Source organism: Euprymna scolopes, chromosome 21 (assembly GCF_053919585.1).
Source record: "Euprymna scolopes isolate OS-2025 chromosome 21, ASM5391958v1, whole genome shotgun sequence".
NCBI lineage: Eukaryota > Metazoa > Mollusca > Cephalopoda > Sepiida > Sepiolidae > Euprymna > Euprymna scolopes.
Window position 1 is genome coordinate 30,172,669 of NC_136502.1, and position 21,747 is coordinate 30,194,415.

Consider the following 21,747-nt stretch of genomic DNA (forward strand, 5'->3'; position numbering starts at 1 on the left):
TTGAATCTTTTATGCCACTCAGAAACTGCTCGATTTATGCAAGATAGTCCAAAAGCAGTCTAAAGCATTCCATATGTTTCTGTGTCATTTTTTCCAAGTTTAAAACAGAATTTTATTGCCTATCATTCTTCTAAAGTGTCCTCATGTTCAGATTGCATTTTTGAATCATTTTTTTCTGACAATCAGGGTGTATTCCAGTTTCTTTCTGTAACTGTTCATTTGAACCTGAAATCATAAAAGTTGATCAGTCATCTCGTATGTATAGTAATAACATACTGAATTTTCAAGAGTCTATGACAATTTTAAATGCATGTACAAAAAAGAAGGCATCTCATATATTAGGAGGCCACCCGTTGCTGCTAGGTTGTGAAATGTGCTTAAATATATTTTAATATATATAGATTTCCTGTTTATAATAGCCAATTCTCTATTGACTAAATACTGTACTAAATATATAGTAGTGATTTCAAAAGTAAAAAATATGACTTGGGTGCACTCAGCTAGAATCAAAACTAAAACATTTAGTGTTCCACTCTTAGTCGTAACCGTTTGAGTTAGATGGATGTGAAATAGTTAAAAACAAACCGACCGTATATTTACACATGCATACAAGTGAACTTGAAGTAGATTTAAACCTACCCAGTTTCAATATTTTTTAAATTTTGACCCCTTAGCAGCTATTTTTACCGGCTAAAACAAATTGAATTTGTTCCACAGATCAAAATTCCCTATATATCAAACTTCAAATCTGTAAATACAAAGTTCACCGAATAGTTTGGTAGAGACTGTTTCTCACACAGAAAAGGAGGCAGACAGACAAGGTCACTTTTACACACACATATATATATATATATATAAATCATAAATTAGTCATTTAAATTCTATGATGTGAAATGGTTAAGTTTCAAATCTAGAATTTTTATAAAATGCAAGACAAAAAATACAATTCAAAAAGTATATCTCCTTAACCTATAGGTTTTCGGTGTCTACCCATCTCCTCAGAGGAGAAAATTTTAGCAAATATTATAATGGTTTATACCTAATTTGCTAAATACAATAAACATCCTTTTCACTGTGAACAAATATATAGTTTCCCTTACTCTGTTTTAAAAACTTTAAATTTTGATTTTCTATGTTTATTGGATTTAGCAAATTAGGTATAAACCGTTATAATATTTGCTAATATTTTCTCCTCTGAGGAGATAAGTAGACATCGAAAGCATATAGGTTAAGGAAATATACTTTTTAAAATGTATTCTTCATCTTGGTTTTTATAAAAAATCTAGATTTGAAACTTAACCATTTCGCGTCATAGAATTTAAATTGCTAATTTATGATTTATTTGCTCTATCTAGTATATTGAGCAATTTTTTTTTAGCTGGGATTGTCTTTATAAAATATTACTTCCAATAGTATTTTGTAAGACCAATAATCACTGGATTTCCATATCAGTAGATCTGTTACATTACACTATTCTGAAGTATATATATATATATATATATATATATATATATATATATATATATATATATATATATACATAAAACAACTGTCTATAAAATTGACCAGCCTCATACAACTCTGTGACCTTGCATCTCGGAGGAGATGCACTTTGAAAAAATGGAGACAGGCAAACATTCAGACATAATGAGTTTTTTTTATAAATTATATAGTGTTAATATTGATAGGAAATTAGAATTGCTATCAAAATTGGGGGGGGGGATGTACCTATTTTCCAATGCTAAAAAGAATTCTTTTAATTTTTTTTTGCTTAAAACTTAATTTTCCATTGCTGATATTAACAATAGAATGCGAAATATTGATATTAAACTACTAGTAAAACTATAATCTGTTAGATCAGCCTACAGCAGGTGTATTTTATGTTTGTATATATTACATGGGTGTTTATAATAAAATTAAAATAAATGGTCCTGAACTGTTGTTCAAGCTTCAACCTCTGTCCTATCAACAAAATGTTGTATCGCTCTGCCTGTTCTACTAGTATTTTAATGGTGGATGCTCCAACGAACTACAAGCCCTATTACCCGCTCGACATAAATACCCCTGAAAAATCCAACAATCAGCAAAATCCCACCCCTACACAGAGATCCCTAGGTGTAAGAAAGACTACTATTACAATAGTTTCTTCCTCAGAACTGCTAGATTCTGGAACTCCTTTCCTGGTTTCTGTTTTCCCAACTGTACTGACATACAGAAGTTCAAGTGTAATGTGAACAGATATTTTGCTGCTCAACTTTTTACTTATATCCCCGAAAGTATAGCCCCCTATATCAAAGTAGCACTGTGCATTGGTTGGGGTGAAAATGTAATTTAAAAGAAAAAAGCAACAATTCTATAGCTTAATATTTAGAGATTTTAAAAGACTGAAACGAGTGGGTTGATTTTTTTTTTTTAATTTCACACAAATGTACTTGGTGTCTGAGAGTGTTCAGATACGTTTTGTGTCAGAATGCCTCCGATAAGTATTGAAAATCGATAATAGAAAAAATCTGATTAAAAGAAGGAACAATCTGATTTTGACCAAGGTTAACACCCTTATACACCTTAACATCACAAGTGCATTTGAAAAGTTTGATCATTGCACAAGCAGAAGGGCCCAGCATATAAAATCAACAGCTGGTTCTTGACAGGAACGTGCTCGAAATAAATGTTTCTGTTTCGAGCATAATTGAAGCATAGTACTTGATTTTTGCATTTTAATCTTTAATTCAAGCCATTATATGAAATAATTTTATAAAATCAACAGTAGGTTCTCTACAGTGCAGTGTAGATTACAATGTATTGTGAAATGTCATTACTGGGTTGGTTGTTTTTTTTGTTTTTTGTTTTTTTACACAGGCATCACCACATTATCAAGGCCAAGAGGCCACTCAAGGATAAGAGTTAAAGAGTGTACAGTAGAAATTGGACAATATAGTAATCATTACTAATGAAAATTCGGTAAATCTGTTAATTTATATGGAAAGGCTCATCAAGAACTTATTTACGTTAGACTTGAAGACAACCATATTGTAGTCAGCCGGAAAGCAGGAAAACGGAAGACAATTCCACAGGCATGCAGTTCTAAGAAAGAAGCTTTGTTCATGGAATCTACGTTAAGGTTTAGGCACAGATAGAGTGGGGAAAATTATTGATAATGTTTTCAGCTAGACGGGTGTTTCTTGTGAAAGTTTGGCTAGGGGGGGACCATAAACTGAAGCTCAGTCAAACACTTTCCATGAAAATAATGATACATTAAAGACAAACTCGCAACATTTCTTCTGTGAGATAGAGGTTGCAGGGAAGAGAAAAGAACATCTCCTACGAGGCTACAAAGTCTATTTTGAACTCTATCAAGGCAGGACAAATCCTTTCTAGCAGCTCCTGCCCAGATGTGGCAACAGTACTCCATCCTTGGACGTACCTGGCTCTTATATAGATAGAGAATTGCATCAGCAGTGAGATATCTACTGGATTGATAGAAAAATCCCACCATTTTTTCAGCGGCCTTGGCAACAGATTTGATGTACGTGCTCCATTTATGATCAGGAATAATGGTTAAGCCCAGAAGCTTGTCAAAACTTGAGGCCTCCTGAAGACGAGAGCCATTCATTTCAATTGATGCCAGATGTGGATCAGAATGTTGATGATGTAAAGATAAAAGCTTGGTTTTAGATGCATTAAAAGTAACCAGCCACTCCTTTCCCCATTGTATCACATGCTCAAGAAAAGAGGAGAGAGAATCAGAGAGAACTTGGTCGTTTACTGTCTTAGATGTGCTACCATAAATGGTAGTGTCATCAGCATAAATGTCTACAAATGATGTAAGGATGTGATTTGGAAGATCATTAATATAGATCAGGAAGAGAGTTGGGCCCAGGATGGACCCCTGAGGGACTCCAGCATTAATACTGTGAGCTTCTGATTTTTGCCCCTCAACTACTACTCTTGTGAACCTATCAGAAAGAAATGATTTAATAATTGAGAAGACGTTTCCAGCTATACCATAGCTAGAGATCTTGTGAAGGAAACCTTTATGCCATACCCTATCAAAGGCCTTTGATATGTCAAGAGCAATTGCCCTAGAAAGGTTGCCTCCGTTGAGAGATTCATTAATCCTATGAGATATAACTGTAAGCACATCTGCTGTAGATCTAGCAGAACGGAAACCATATTGTGTGTTACTAAGAAGGTTATTTTTGCTGAGATGGTTGATTACTTCTCTATTTAACACAGATTCCAGCAACTTACTCATGACGCACAGGAGACTTATTGGCCTGTACTGAGAGGGGGATGAGCGATCACCTGAATTCTTAAATACAGGGCATACTGATGAAATTTTCCAGGGTGATGGGAAGCTATTCTCCTTAAGACAACGTTTAAACAGTTTTGTAAGTATGGGCACTAGTTCTGGTAGAAGTTTTTTGAGCACTATAATTGGAATACCGTCAGTGCCAGTTGCTTTACTGGAATGAAGGCTTTTGATTAGCTTGGCAACATCACGTACAGATATATGTATATCACATAGCGTGTTTTCTGATACAGGAGGAAATATTGGGGGTTGGCGGCCTTGGTCGCAAAGGAAAAATTAGCTGCAAAATTCTTGGCAAAGAGTTTGGCTTTGTCTGATGCTGACGAGATTACCTCAGGTCCATTGATGATAGTTGGGATAGAGCACACACTTCTGTTCAGGATTCTGTTTGCTTTTTGAACAAAACTTGTGGGAACCAAGCCGCTGCTCAGCTACTTTGGACTTAACGGATTGAGCATACAACTCTCTTGCATTCTTTATTACTTTCTTACAATGGTTGCTGGCAGTCCTGAAAGTGGTTTTAGTTTCCATACATCTATTACATTGGAAGCAGCAGAAAAAGTGATTTCTGTGCGCAATGGCAGCAGCACAGTCTGGAGAGAACCATGGCTGGCTGTTAGGTTTTTGCTGAAACTTTTTCGAGGGTATGGAACGGTCTATACCTACAATTAACTATTCCGTCAGGTCTGATACTATAGAGGACACATTCTTTTTAAACATGGAACGCAAAGGTAGATCCAATATAAATGTATGGAAGCTATCCCAGTCAGCCATAGTGTATCGATATACTGTACGATGGAGAGGTACGTTTGGGGACTTATTACATTTCATTTTTATCTTAATTGATACAACAGAGTGGTCGGAAGATCCAAGAGGAGACAGAACAGAAATTGAACATAGTTCAGGGCAAGTTGTGAGAAAAAGGTCTAGTAGACTCGCATACTGGCCGTCATTGTCGGGCACACGGGTGGGTTCGTGAACAATCTGAGTGAGGTCATAAGCAATGGAGAAATCATGACAGAACCTCCTCCTCATCATCGGTCTTGTTTGAGTGGGTCAACCATTCGACGTTGTGAACATTGAAGTCTCCAAATACGTGAATGTTAGCTGAAGGATAAGTAGATAGGACTTGGTCAATTTTCTCAGATATGCTTTTAAAGATAGTAACTCCGCTGTTGTGGGGGCGATAGAGAGTAAATATAAATGCAGTAGTGTGAGCTAATGCAACCCAGAAGCACATATAGGGTAAGTTAGGATCTTATCTGGAGATGTCCCTACCACATGGAAAGCTATCTTTAATATAGACACATATTCCATGCCCATGACGATCTTGGGGGTCAGATTTAGAAGTTAAGTTAGAGTATCCTTTAATTGCGAACTCTTCTCGGGAAATAGCCTGTCCAATGCCAGTTTCGCTTAAAAATAAAAGGTCTGGTTTAGTCTCCTGTAATTGGGTTTCAACCTCTGGAAGGTTAAAACGTAGACCCCTAATATTGGAGAAGGAGACATGGTAGTAGGGGTCTACGTTGGAAGTTGGAGAACCGGGTATAATTGTGTATTTTTTCTTGAAACTTATCATGATGGAATTTTGGAATTTGTGGACTAGGTCGTCAGATTTACTTAGCGCAGGACAGAGAGGGGAAAGTAAGAGAGAAAAAGAAACGAAGAATTTTTTTTTTTTTTTTTTTTTTTTTTAGAACATGATAAGGTAAAGCCATAACAATTATCCACTAATATGGCATTGAGAGGCCCCACCAGAAGCTACTGCATGGTCCAGAATCCATTCACCAAATGGCAATACAGCAGCCCCAGTACTTTGCACCTGCTGATAGGACAGCCTCCTTAGTGGTTAATCCAAGGTTCGGGCCCCTGACTATCAGGTGGATAACGTCAGTCCAGATAAAACGTTTACCTCCAGCACCCTTACTAGTGACATGGCTACAAGGATAGACATAGAAACAGAAAATTTCCGCCATCTCTGCCAACTGTTCGTCAGAAAAATCACTCATTAAAAAATGAGGACTGAGGGACAAATAAGGAGAAGCGAGAGTAACGGGAGCTGCCGATAACGCATCCACAATGCGTTTTCTACTCTCCATTAAAAAAAAAAAAGTTATTAAGTATTATACTTAATAAAAGTCCAACGGACGTGTTTAAGGGAAAGTATGGTGATAGATTCCCCTCTCACGAACTAAAAATGAATACAATTACCTAATCTATTTTTGCAATCAACTTGGTAGATAACATTTATGAACGAGAAAAAAAGCTAGGATTTAATAAAACAGAAATACATAAATTAAATACTGAAATAAAATGTAGTTATTAATATTTTAATCTAAAAATAAAAAGAATGATTAATATAGAAGTCACTTATCTCAAAAAAACACTTCCGTCTCCAAAATGCAAACTGTAGAAAAGAATTTAAGTTTTAATAACAACAGCGTTCAAAAGACTTTTTGTTTTTGTTTTATGACATATCAACCCTTTTCAGGTTATTTAATGCCAAATCCAGTTATTTTGAAGAAAAATTTTTAATCGAATATATTTGTTCTTTTCAAGTTGGTTTCTATTTAACCCATAGTTGGGACCTTAACAGGTACTACCAGGTAGAATCCAATTTTAGCATTACAAATTCCAGAGAATTATTTGAGGATGGGCATTATTCCCAAACGAATTATTTTGTGCTAAATAGTATTTTTTGTTTAAAAAACTAACCATTGTAAGCGTAGAACAAAATATCGAAGTCGATCATTTTGTTTAAATTATCGCCATCATGTAAATTAAAAAATAAAAATGTTCGCTTCTCTCCTTCTTCATAAAGTCATCCTTTAATCTGATTGGTCAATTTCCTTTTCTTCGAGAGTGACCTGCCCTTGGAGGTGGGGATTTTCCTTTTTTGTAACGCTAAAATTGGATTCTACCATACTACCACTCTGGGTCAGAGTGGACCTGGGAGCAATGGCAATTAAAGGGTGGCTCCACACTCCCCAAAGCTCGCAAGCTGGGCCTCACCATTGGATATAGTTTAAGGTCATATCCAGGACCTTATTGATAGAGCTATGACAACAGCATATTCTTTTTGTTGTTTTGACTCTCGAGTGTGTATCTGTTGATATCTTATATGCTTTTATATAGAGTGATGTGGTTCTCGGTTGATTAACTGTGTCGGATATATACTCAAGAGTCAAAACAATAAGAATATGCTGTTGTCATAGCACTAGTCATCACAGAGAGGCATATGAAGCTTCCTCCCGGTGCATTGCTGTGAGTACCCGACTAGAGCTGCAATTAATCGATTTGATTGAAAAATATGCAATTTCACCAATTTCAATGACAATAAGTATTGGAATTATGGAACATTCATTGACCCTCATTTAATGGGGGCAACATCGGGTCTAAACTGTTTTATATCTACTAACTCAAAAGCTCTAATCTATTCTTTCAATGTGGCCATATCATCCAAGTCTACTCTTTTGCACACATCTCTCTATACTTTCCAGTAGGGCAGGTCGATTTGCAACTTTATTCAGAAAATCAACATGGCACTGGTGATGATAGTTGGGATTTTATGTTATAAGTACAGACACCAAAAATTAGATTCCCATTTTGAACAGAAAATTGAGCATTTAATTTTAAAATTTGTGTAGAAAAATGCTGAGAAATCCTTCATTTTCACAGCATTTTTCACAACATTGACTTTGAAATTTCACTAATTTTATAAAATATTCAATTAAAATTGATATATTTATATGAAATACGTTGAAAGGAAAATAAATACATGAATCATAATTTTAATTATGAATCACAACTAGCAAAATATCAACTTTTACTACATTGATTAAACAAAAATTGTAAAAAATGCTTATTAGCAACTAAGTCTTAAATTTCACAATTCAAAAAGATATGTGGAGATGTATTACACAATATAACAACTTGATACAAGTTATAAAACTATGTATTTTAATTTTTTATTAGAGGCAATAATATAAACTGTTATAATAGAACTAAATTTTTTTGTATAATTTCCTTTCAAGGAAAATGAAGGTCTAATTTGCTGGCACGATGACTTTATAATAATGTGTCTATGTCTTGCTTCTTGCCCATATACAAATCATATTAAAATATACTGTTGTTGGTTTAAAAAAATATTGTTGGTTTTGATCTCAAACCAACTAACTGCATACATTTGGATGATAAATTTGACCAAAATGTTTAATTTATCACAGTGTTTGAGGATAGACAACTCTAGTCCATAAACACATTAATCTTGTGGCTTATGTTAACCATCTTCCTTGATTCAAAGGCCCAATTTTCTAAGTTAACTTCTCCACAAGAAATGCCAACAGCATACTCAAAAAGTAGCTTCTGGTCTTCACACTTAAATTATTTGTTTCTTCTGCTGGTCATTTGGATGAAACAGCACCTCCAACTTCATGACAAGTCACCCAGTTTAGTTATTTCCTGATGATCGGGAGGGACACAAATTTTTTAGAATTGAGGCAAATCTTGATTATTAATGATTCAAAGTTTCCCCAAAGGAACAGTAAATGTTGTTAGGCTTTTTGTTGTTCCATCAATTGATTTAAAGATTGCTGTAAATGGCAGTTCTTCTAGTGGAACCTGAAAATTGGAAAATTTGCATGTTTAATAATAGAGCCAGATTACGTAATGAATACCAATATATTATTTTATTTTTCACAAAAAGGAACATAATTGCAGGTGAATTTATAGAATTTTACCTCCTTGTTAGGACAAATGCAGATTATGTGCCTTGTTTGACAATTTTCTGTCTTGCACTTTACTGCAAAGTCATCACATCTCAAGACAAAAAGTTTACAGCTACAAGAAAATATATCAAACAGTCTGTGTATCTGTTCCTTCATTCTTTTCACTTTGATTGCTGCAAGAGGTTTCCTGTCAATCTGTTTGGCCCTCTTATAGCAAAATATATTGACCTTCTGTCCTATATAATGTTACCTTAACAAGGGCAATTGTGGATTGACTGCTTGCTGAATACTAATTCTTTCCTTGGCAATTTAACTTAGAAATCTTATTATTTTTTAAGTGGGGATAACTGTTTTCGAGGAAATAACTAAACTGGGTGACTTGTCGTGAAGTTGGAGGTGCTGTTTCATCCAAATGACCAGCAAATTTTATGAACCACGGGTTAAAACTGAACATCGTGCTTTTACTGACATTCTAATCTGAAAAGTAAAATAAATAAATGGATTATAACTGAAGGAAACTGTATTAGGCTATCTTCCAGTTTCATACATAAAAAAATAAGTGCTAGTTATAAGAAATAATGAAAAACTTTGTAGAGTTGAATTATTGAAGAGAGAGAGGACCAAACCAAATCAGAGGCATAGTAGTGTTTAGTTTAGACATTTTTAGCAGATTTTAGCTCCTCTTTCGATAACATGAATTTATCCATAAAAAGATTCATTCTTGCTGTAGCTGTGCCATTTTAAACGAGTGTTTAGTGTTTAGAGTTTGAAAAGCCAGTGCTTGTGCATCTATATTACTATGTTCTTTTTAATAGTATTTTCAAGTTAAATTTAATTTTTATGAAATTTTTGTTTATTAAATTTTTAGGTGAAAGTACAGAATAGTTACAATACAACCCCCTTCCCATATTAAGAATGGCTTTCTAAATAAAAGTTATCTTAGCACAATAACGTAGATGCACAAATAATGAAAAGCCTTTAAAGGTATTTCCTTATTTACTCGTATTAATCTTTGTAGGTTATCTGATTTTAAAACTATAATTTTAGAAGAAAAACACTGCTTAAAAACAATTACTCCCTAAAAATAAAAGAAATTAAAATTTGACACTAATTTTCTGCAAAGTATTTTTTATTAAGTAGAAAAACTTGAAATTTACGTGGTTACGTTTCATAAAGAATGTGTTGAATAAAATTGTATGGACTATTTTTTTTTTTTATATAAAACTGGAGTATTACCATATTTTAATAAAAATTTCAAATAGAATTTGATGTGAAATATTAGGTTGGTTGAAAAATAATGCTTTTGACGTTCATTTGAACATTAAAAAATGACATTGTTTTTGTGCCAACCTAATAGAAAAACAAATTAAAAAAGATAAAACAAACATGTTTAAATTCACTGCAGACACTTGAAATATAATAATATATATTTTAAACAAGTCTTTTTTGTTTTTCCTTTCAAAATAATTAAGCCTAAATCATAATGTTTTCAAATTAAATAATAAACAAACATTAATTTTCAATATCAATAACGAGCGTGTTTTGCGACGGTGAAATCTAAAATGTTTCCACCCAAAAAAGTTCCTGAAATGAAAAAGCGAACTTTGGTCGTTATTATTTAAAAAACATAATTTTGCCTTTACACTTAATATTGATTTTATTAATGCATTATCCTCACTCATTTTATTTAAAAATGTAGTTTAAAACATATTCTAAATAATGATTCCATTTTCTTAACAGTACAGATTGTTTTGATGACGGGATGTTCTTGACAATTCACCGAAAAACTTTTAATCACTTCAATTTTTCAACTTTTAAAGTCATTTCCTCAAGCAAAGATAACGATTTTGAGAAAAATATTTTGTGTAGCTCTTTTCTATGTCAAACCCCAACTATCATCACCATTGCCTCACCGGGGGTCCTAAATCGACCTGCCCTACTGTCCAGTTGTGATAACTGAAATGTTGTAATTAATTTTTTTTCTCTTTATTTTGTTCTTTTTTTTTTTTTTTTTTTAAATTTTTTTTGTTCTTCCTCTGGTTTATCTTTTTCTGTTTTTAAAAGAATTTTTTTTTTTTTTTTTTTTTTTCAGAGCTGGCAGGTTGAGCCCCTATCTGATGTACTGTGAACCCAACAGCATCTGACACATAACTGCAAATATTTAAAAAAACAAAAAAAAAACAAACAAAAAACATAACCCAAATCAATGTCGTTTACTTGTGACTTTATGCAGTCTTATACGCAACAACAATCATGTACCCAGTCCAGCCCATGTATCCGACGGACAGGCATTTTGATTTTGACATTTGTAACCGCGCGTTCACGCCGCTGGACCACTCCCACTTGAATTCACATGAGCGGGTGGGACCACCACCACCTCCAACCACTCCACAGGGGCCACAGTCTCCACATTCACAGCACTCTGGGGATGGCAGCAATCACCCAACATCGAGCAAGCCATCCATTGTGGGTGGCAGCACAGGCAACAACAATAATGGAAATAATCATAACGATAACATGTGTTGGAAGCCATTTTCTGAACTACCCGGGAAGGGTGGTTGCATGAAGAGTTGTCATCTTAACGTTCCCGGGGAAGATGAGAGTATGCATGCACCAATGCATCCTCATCCCCATGCACACCCTCATCCCCATCTTCACCCTCATCCGGGTATGCATCCTCAGCCGGGGATGATGGGTGGAAGTGGGGGTCGGGGACGTCCTCGGGGGTCCAGAGGGTCGAATCATCAGTCTGCAGCGGAGAAGACGTTTAATTGCTCGTTTTGCGATAAAGCGTTTGCACAGAGGGCGAACCTGCACATCCATGAACGCTCGCATACTGGGGAGAAGCCTTTTAAGTGCAGCTACTGCGCAAAGGCGTTCACGCTGAAGGCGAACATGAAGATCCACGAGCGTGTCCATACTGGAGAGAAACCATTTACCTGTAGTTTTTGTCGTAAGGGGTTTAGTCAAAGGGCCAACCTCGACATCCACGAGCGGACCCATACGGGGATCAAACCTTTCCAGTGCACATTCTGTCCGAAGTCTTTTCCCCAGCGAGCGAATTTGAACATCCATGAGCGGACTCATACTGGAGAGAAACCCTTTGTTTGTGGAGTCTGCCATAAGGGGTTCAGCCAGCGAGCAAATTTGAATATCCACGAACGGGTTCACACGGGGATTAAACCGTACAAGTGTGCCGTGTGTGACAAGGCATTCTCACTGCGAGCCAATCTGCACATTCATGAGCGGGTTCATACTGGAGAGAAACCCTTCTCATGTTCAGTGTGCTCCAGGTCGTTCAGTCAGCGGGCTAACCTTGACATTCATGAACGCACTCACTCCGGGGAGAAACCGTTTCAGTGCTCCTACTGCAGCAAGGCTTTCCCCCAGAGGGCGAACCTTGATATACATGAGCGCACACATACTGGAGAAAAACCCTATACATGTGCGATCTGCCAGAAGGGCTTCAGCCAGCGGGCAAACCTGAATATCCACGAGCGCATACACACAGGCCTCAAACCCTACTCGTGCTCAGTGTGTGAAAAATCCTTCTCCCAGCGCGCGAACTTGGACATTCATGAACGCACTCACACCGGTTTGAAACCTTTCCAATGCACGTACTGTGAGAAGACGTTTCCCCAGAAGGCCAACCTGAACATCCACGAGAGGATCCACACGGGCCTCAAGCCATACACGTGCGGGGTGTGCAAGAAGGGCTTTTCCCAGCGGTCGAACCTCAACCACCACGAGTGCATTCGTGTCCCTCTGGTTCCCCCGCCGCTGATCCAGAAGCCTTACAACTGTGAAATATGCAAGAAGGGATTTGCGCAGAGAGCAAACTTGAACAGCCATGCGTGTGCCCAGGCAGCCAGTGCCAAGGCGATAAACGAGAATAAAGTAATGATAGACAGCAGCAACAACCAGATAGTCACCAGCGGTCAGACTGGCTCAAGTAACGTGAACACAGCCAGTATGTGCCATCAACCCTCTCTACCTCTGAAAGCTAACGCCATAAAGAACCCTGACCTCGGTTCGCCGAGCCCCACTCATACTCAAGCTTCCTCCTCTCCGCACCCATTACCTTCCCCAACCCATGGTCCGCATCCTCATCCACCGCCCACTCCACCTTCTCCTTCCCAACACCCTCCGCATCATCACCAGCAACCGCTAACCCATCCAACACCAACAGGGGACGGTTCTGGTCACGGTAACCATGGCTACAGCCATGGTCATCACCATCATCATCACCACCACCACAGTCATCACAGTCACCATCAGCAGCAATCTCATTCGCGGGGTTTCCAGCCACCGCCACCATCATCCCACTCTGCACAACAGTCTCCGCACCACCCGTCCGCAGCAGCAGCCGCTCTACGATTGCAGCCCTTGTCCATCCCTTCATCTTACTCTCACCACCATCACCATCAGATGATGCAGCCATGGGCTGGAAACTATGGCAATTGGCCTCGTGGTTTATCGGTCACCTCTCGTTGGGGTTCATCTGGCTGGGGACCTGGATGCGGGCCTCCTGGTCGACAAAGTTCCTATTCCTGTGACTCTGCACCGAGGCAAGGTAAGCGTGAGAATGGCGGAGGAGGAGGTGGAGAAACAAAGTTTGATCATAAACCTCCAATGTAGACAGTCGGACTAGAAGGCAACACTTTACCCACAAAATAATGGTGAAAAAAGAAACAGAGGAACTTAAGTGGTATTCTAATAATATCAAGGTGATCCCTATATGAGGCCTGGCAGCTGTGGAACTAGAAAACATAAATCTGGGAAGCTAAATTATTATTAATCAACAATTATAAACTATAATGATTATTAGGAATGCTATACAACCATTACGATTAGTAATGTATTTTTCCTAAATTCAAATGCACAAAACAAGAATAAAACTGACCTCGTCTCACCATAAATGCACAAAAATCACTGTGCTTGTCCAGAATTCAACCTTATTAAAAAACAAAACCACAGAAAAAAATCTTTATGATGTATGTACAAAATGAAAATATCATATTCCAAAAATTATGTAAATTGACCAAGTAGTTTTTTTTTACTAAGAAAAGCAAATTTTATGAGGAAACGAGGATGGCATGTCTCTCTCTGCCATCTTAAAAATTCATTACTGCTCCCCCCCCCCCAACAATCTCTCCAGAAATATCAAAATCAGCCTTGTAATGGCTACGATTTACTATTAATCACTAAAAATCTTTAATAAAAAATGTTTTTCTATACAAAAGTACAAATTGATCAATTTATTTGATTTTTGTAATGTGACATTTTTGTTTCATGACGAGCCCATACATCATAAAAAATTTTTTCATATTTTTTTTTTTTTCCTTAGGTTGAATTCTGAACAAGAATCAAATAAAGAACATTTATTATCGATCCAATGTCATTTGAAAATCATGTTTCAGAATTTTTGAGATGAGAAATAATAATAATTTGTGTTGTTTTGCTTGTCTGAACTACTGTTCTTATCTTGGCTGTTATTCTCACAACATTTCATTCGATGTAACCTCTGACCTTCTTCAGGTGCTTCTTGTTGAATTTGGGAAGCTGTACAGAATTACAAACAAATCCTTTTATTTAAATCACAGGGGTAGCTTGTTCTTGTATGGTCAGCCATAACTGGGTAGAAGTTTTAACTAATTCTTAATTGCATTTTTAGTATCACTTGTACTGAAGATTGAACCATCGACCGCCAAAAGATTGTCATAGTTTTAGCTACTATGCCATTAGCCCTGCTACCCGATCGTGGCTACGAGAATGAGAAAAAGCTACCTCCGTAGATTGAATAAAGGACTCCATTTGAAATTCTACACAGATCTTGAGTTTGACAAGATGTACGTGAAGAAGCTCGGAGGTTACATCAGCTAAAATGCAGGAATAACATTCAGATATGAATAATGGTCAGAATAATACAAATTAATTGACTTGTTACTTTGGTGCTTCTCTATTATAATAACAAAAAAAAAATTAAATTTCAAGTGGAACAAATGACACCTATGTAATAAATAGTAGCATATCCAAAAATTATGAAAAACGATGAGGTAGAAAAATAATTATTCATGAAAAACAGTTATTAATAAAGTTTACATTAGGCATAAAATTTGTCCGACATTTTGAATTATGTTCATTACATGACGTAAGCAACAGAACTTAATAATCTCTCCTGTCAACTTTTAGAAAGTGTAACAGTGATTTTGCTTCATTTCACAAATTTATTTTTTCATTAATAATTATTTTTCTAGCTTATCATTTTTCATAATTTTTGGATATGTTGCTATTTGAGACTTGATAATTACATAGGTACCATTTGTCCCACTTAAAATTCAATATTTTTTTTTCATTATTATAACATCGAAGCACTGTTGCTTCTAATTTGCGAAAGATATATAAAATATGATCATACAATGAAAACGTATTGTATCGACAAAGCCCAAAAAGAATGAATCGGATCGAAAAATAATTTTGATAATCTTTGCAAATTTATTTTATTTTATTTTTTTTTTGTACAAAATATTCTCTTTGCTTTAGAGAATACAAAAGAGAAATATGTATTTCACGATGATACCAATATCATGCTTCTCTCCTTCAGTCATTGGATCCAGTTGCATGGCTGCCAGGCCTTTTATAGGTATCTCCTTAAATAATGTTGAAGATTATATACTTGACACACGTAATAATGGTGATGTACACTGTTAGTATTTGTATCTGTGTTGTTACATTCAGTGCCAAGCTGTTCAAAAAGAGACAAAAGGAGATGCCTATCCTGATTTTTATGTATACGTTGATTCTGTGAAGAAAAAAAAAAAGAATTAAGGCTATGTATATTATATGTATATTGGATAGAATTTATAATTTCTTGAATGTATAGAAATGTGTGTAGGCGTTGGCTGTAAGTCTCACCAAAGATAATTATTTAACTATATATGAAAATAAAATGAAGCTAACTTGTATTGAATGAAAGATCATCCACCATTGTCAGTATTTGTTGTCTATATTATTGAATATATATATATATATATATTGATCATGTTTTATGATAATTACAGAGTTGAATTTCGCATAATTGGGCTGGCATACTAGAACCTCTCCCTCTCTTCATCCCCTCTGTTGATTATTTGCATCATTCCATTGCTCTCGGTACTTAACACTTACCTTTTATCTATACTGTTTTTCCCCTTTCTTTTACTTGTATATGTGAAGTGTATATGGTGGTAAGCAAGATAAAATCCAAAGTTTAATTGTATATATATGTATAACACATACACACTTATATATACACACATATACACACACACGCATATATATATGCATATGCACACATACATATGTATATGTGTGTATTTATATATATACACACACATATATATATATATATATACTCACATATTTATACACATGCAATAGTATATTAAGTATAGATTTTCAGTATTTACTTCAACAGTGCGCAGTATGTAAGTACAGTTTTGAAGTAAGTATGAAAATATATTTATGGAAATTGAGCTAGGCATAGGTGCCCACAAGGATAAAGGTTGAAACGTGGACACCTCTGTGTAGATTAATTGGCATAAATGTATGTTCATATCTTACTATATATCTTTTGATCAATAATAAAAGATAATAAGAAAAAGAAAAAAAAAACAAAATTCATTAAACTTTCTTCTTTATTCACAAACTTTCTGGAGATAACTGATTCAAAGAAAAACCTAAAAATCAATATTTAAAAATACATAGTGCGTCTATGATCTGAAAAATATTTTGTTTATGAATATAGACATTAGAATTCAGAATATATAGTGCGATTAAAAAGTGAAAGGAATGTTTTGTTTAATATAAATGTAATGTACAAAATTTTATTTGGAATGTGTGAAATAGCTTGTGTGGATCTAAATTAGTATTAGTTTGCTGATTAAAGGAACTGTTACATTGTTTATGTCAGTTTATAATAAGTGCTGATTCAGAAAATCTTTAGCCAGATTTAAACCGATGTTAGTAAGCAATCGAAGAATGATTGTATTCTAAAACATAAGAGACTAGTGCATTTACAGAATTTTTATAAAGTAAAATTGTTACATAAGAGATATAGATGCACCAAATATTTTCAAATATTAACTTCCATGTTCAAATGATCAATTTTGGAAAAGTTTTGAAATAAGGATTAAATGATGATCAATATATAGAAACTTTTACTTTGGAATCAATTCAGCATATTCAGTTAAATTCTGAACAGCCTTTGCTAATTCAATGCTATAATGCCATTCTATGATGTGTTCAACTTTGATTAGGTATATTGTGTTTACAAAATAACATTGAGAAAGGTGTGAATCAATTATTTTTCTGTGATTATAGATCTAACAACTTATGTTCATGTAATCGTATACAATGTAGTGTTTGAAACAGGCATTGCTTTAGCATTAAAGGGTTAATATGCCATAAAACATGCCAAAACAAACAAATTTTATTAAATGATAAAAAATTGTATTTTATTAATTCATGTATAGTTTATCTCCGGTGAGACATATGGCTAGTGTGTGTGTGTATATATATATATATATATATATATATATATATATAGTCATTATGCATGAGTTTGTATAAAGGAAATTGAATTTTTGACAGAAATGAAATGGTTAGTATATGGCATGAGTTGATAAGCATAAAGTCAAACTAATTAAAATTATTATTATCATCATCATGATGGGTTCCTTGCCCAGACCAATGTGACTCTTCCTCTCCAGAGTCTCCTGTCTTCCATCAGCTGCCTCAGATCTTCAGGTTCACAGTTGGCGTCATGTGCTATTTGCTGAATGTACATGGATCTAGGTCGTCCTTTACTTGCGCGTCCGTGTCGTGGAGTCCATAGCAATACATCACTCACCAATTCATGCTTGCTCCTCAGACAGTGACCGGCAAATCGTAGGCGTCTTTCCCTGATGGTATTAGATATGGCAGGTAGGTTGCCATAAAGTTGCTGCTTCATAGGATGATTTTGCCGAGACATAAAGATGTGACCATGGAAATCAAAAGTAATTTCATAGAATCTCTCCCATCTATAATCGAGGTCATATATTTTCATGCTAAAAAGTATTATAATTACATTACCTTAAGAAATAGCTTAAAAAAACTTGGCAGAAAAAAAAACCTTGTTTCACCCTGCAATTAACCCTAACACGAAGACCAAAAATACATAGAAAAAACTGTTTAGAGACTAAAGTTATTAAAAAAAAACAAAAAACTTAAAAAATAATACAAAATCAAAATATCAAAACTCATGAATGTTTCAAACATGTTTGTGTGTTAATAATTTTAACTAGTCTGTGTCCATGCTTATCAATTCTTTATATATACTGACCATTTCATACATACATACATACATCTACATGCATGGCCTTTCAGTCAATAAGAAATGTTGTTGAGGTCGTTAAATAATTTATGGTGAATTTTTAATTTACATTTTTGCCCAAATCCATTTGAATGGTCTATCTTGATTAATATTTTTATTTATTTTTATTTTTTTTCAAATGTTGACTGCTTCTAACTTTTTATAAGGGCCTTTTGAGCACCATTTTAACTGATGCTAATTTCACAGAAAGGGTGGGGGGAGGAAAGGACAGGCCAAAAATCAGAAGTACTGTAGTTGACCTTCCTTTTTTGCTGGGAGATAAATTTCTAAACCATTACATGTCGGCGCTCAAATCGCTCCCAGAATTTCAGAATCAATCTCTTGTGTCCAACAGATTTCCAAGAAAAGAAAAAGCTTTTTTTCACGTTCTTGCTTATAATTCTCTGTGTAAGCAAAGAGTTTTAAAACTGAATATGTTTCTTTCATTTTTTTTTTTTTTTAATGATAATAAATCTTGTGAAAATTTTAATTGAACTATAAAGATATTTTTTAATTATTTTTAAATGCAACCATTATATTCTTTGAGTGATACCCAAGAAATGGAGATTGTCATAATGGTGAATACCATTTGCCTCCAACTAGTTTAAACAGAAGGAATTGAACCATTTGTTTTTTTTTTTGTTTATTTTTTTCTAAAACCCTTCCAGATATACTGTCTTTATTATTCTGAATTTTTGAGATAAGGATTAATGATTTGGATTATTCGGACTACTGTTCTCATCTTGGATGTTATTCTCACAATGTTTTGGCCGATGTAACCTCCAATATTTTCAAGTGTATCTTGTCAAACTCTGAAGTCTTTTCTTTTTTTTTTTTTTTTTTTTATAGAACTGAACTTCTGATTTAATCTATGGGAGTAGTTTGTTCTCATTCTGACAGCCATGACCCGGTAGAAGTTTTTAGTAATTTTTATTTTATTCTTTTTGTTTGTTTTTATGTAAGGAGCTAACAAGAATGAAAGCTGATTATTGCAAAGACAGGAGATGCCTATCGACCTTAGTATTGCTTGTAGATTCCAGGGTATGGCAAGATACACCTTAAGAAGGTCAAAGATTAAATCGACCAAAACTCTGTGAGAATAGTATCCAAGATGAGAATGGTAATTGATGTAACCTTCTTTAGAATTTTGAACGGAACCTTTTCTTTAATTCACTTCTAGCTAATCATGGCTGATGGAATGAGAGCAAGCTACCCCCTTGGATTAAATGCAGAATTCTGTTAGAAATTCTATACAGATTTCTCAGTTCGACAAATGAAGAAGGTTGGGAGTTACATCAACCGGATAATACAAATTATACTGTTTCTCTTTGATTTAGAAGCACAACTAAACCATAATACTCAACTTTGGCATTATGAACTTCAATTATCTCTACATATCATTTCCTGTCAGCTAATTTAAAGACTTCAAAATTATTTTTGAATCTCTGCGCCTACAATGTAAACATCCAACCGTATTCAATTCTCCTGTGTATGTGTACGGGTTACTTAGATTTTTTTATTTATTGAAATAAAAAAATGCAATAGCATAAAGTACAAAAGTAAACTTACAAATTCTACCCTTAAAAAATAATTTAATTACAAAAATAAATCAATCAGAATGCATTGCTGTTTCTTGGAGAGCAGATCAACCGTTGTAATCTTTTGTTAATCATTAAACACGAAAAAAGCATGCATTACTTTACGACTTTTCAAGGAATTTAAAAGCATTTAAACTGTTGAAGACATTTTAACTGGCTTTAAAAATCTTAGAAAATCCTCATGTATTAAAAGATTGGAAGTTGTAGAAACTATTGACATCCAATAGTTTTATGAGAAGAGAGTAAAACATTTAACAACGATTAGTTAGAATTTTATAATAATTTGGTTCAGTTAATGATACTATAATCATTTAAAATTTAAAAAAGGGGGAATAGTTTAGAAACAAAATAAAAGTGAAGAGGCCCTTGGGCAACACTGGTTAAAGACCATTTTGTTTTATATAAAAGAAATTGTTTCAACAATGATTTCATAGTAGCGCGAAATTCGAAAATGATTTTTAAGCTTTTGGCAAATAGAATATTGCTTTACAGGCCAAAGTCAAATATTATTGTTCATGGTAAGAAATAAGGAAACCAGTATTTCTTGAAAGGTCACTATTCAAAAAAACAAAAAAAAAAATTGAATTAATTGATTCACTTTAGAAATTACAAAAATGTGGAAAGGTTAAGGGAGATAACTGCATGGGAACACTAATAAAAAAAAAAATGACAATTGTTTATTATATTTATTTATGATAAGATGATGTTTTACGTACATAAAAAACATTTTGATTTGTTTTTGAGAATAACGTTTCCTTCAAACAATACCATTGGATATTTGGAAGGAATGGGCATTCATAAAATCTTGGCGATTGCAAAGTGAATTCCCAGAGTATTGATGAAGAATCCATCCTGTGCCAGTCCTAGAAATAAACAAAGCAGGTTATAATTTGAAAGCAAAAAAAAAAAAAAAAAAAAAAAAATGTAACAAGACAGGCGACACTAAGCATGCAAAAAGGTTGTTTAAAATTTGTAAACTTAGCGGTTTAAAATCAGCCCCTCAAAAAATCAACAGGATGGATTCAAAATTCTGTAAGTACTGAAATCCTTTGTTTACTTATTCATTACAAGTATCTTACTATTGTTTCGATACAGGAATAAAGCAACACCATAATAATTTGCTCATTTCATCTGCCCCATGGTCTGAGTGATCATCATGTTGCCATAGATGAGCTGGCAATCAGTTTCCTCCAGCTGCCCCTGCCCATTCTTGGATGTTGTCCTAACCTCTTGCTTTGTCTGCCTCTGAATAAAATCTAACTGTAAACAATTAAGCTTTACTTTTTTTCTTTAATAAAACTGAAATATCGTTCCCATCTCAGATTTGGTCAGCCACTCTTTGATTTAGTTCATAATAATTTTCAAATTTAAAAAAAATTTTTATTTGATTAATATCAATATTTTTTTTTTTTTTGTTTGCATACAAACAAATAAAAATGACAAGAAATAATTTGTTTCTATCTCATTTTAGCTAATTAATGTATTTGTACATGCTATAAACACTTATGTAAATTAGATAGCAAAATGATAGGTTGTTTTACTTTTAATATTGTCCATAAGGATAATATAGAAGTAAAGAGACTTATTTTTAGTTAGCCAAGAAGGATGTATTTAAAGATATGTTACAGTTTATGAATTTTTTAATATAATCAAATCTTGTGCTGTCAGATCAGGCTGTCAGAAGGTACTTTCTGACCAAAAATGCACCAAACATTG

At 34.3% G+C, this 21,747-nt stretch overlaps 1 protein-coding gene across 2 annotated transcripts in view; it reads left to right on the forward strand.

Annotated features, from left to right (window-relative positions):
- LOC145242083 (uncharacterized) overlaps positions 1 to 21,301 on the forward strand; it is a 38,487-nt gene extending 17,186 nt beyond the window's left edge. For both annotated transcript variants that reach the window (XM_080104997.1, XM_080104996.1), the window contains exon 2: positions 11,132 to 21,301. In XM_080104997.1, the coding sequence (XP_079961123.1) occupies positions 11,293 to 13,677 (2,385 nt within the window). In that variant the 5' untranslated portion in view covers positions 11,132 to 11,292 and the 3' untranslated portion in view covers positions 13,678 to 21,301. The remainder of the gene's footprint in view (positions 1 to 11,131) is intronic.
- The last annotated feature ends 446 nt before the right edge of the window (positions 21,302 to 21,747 follow it).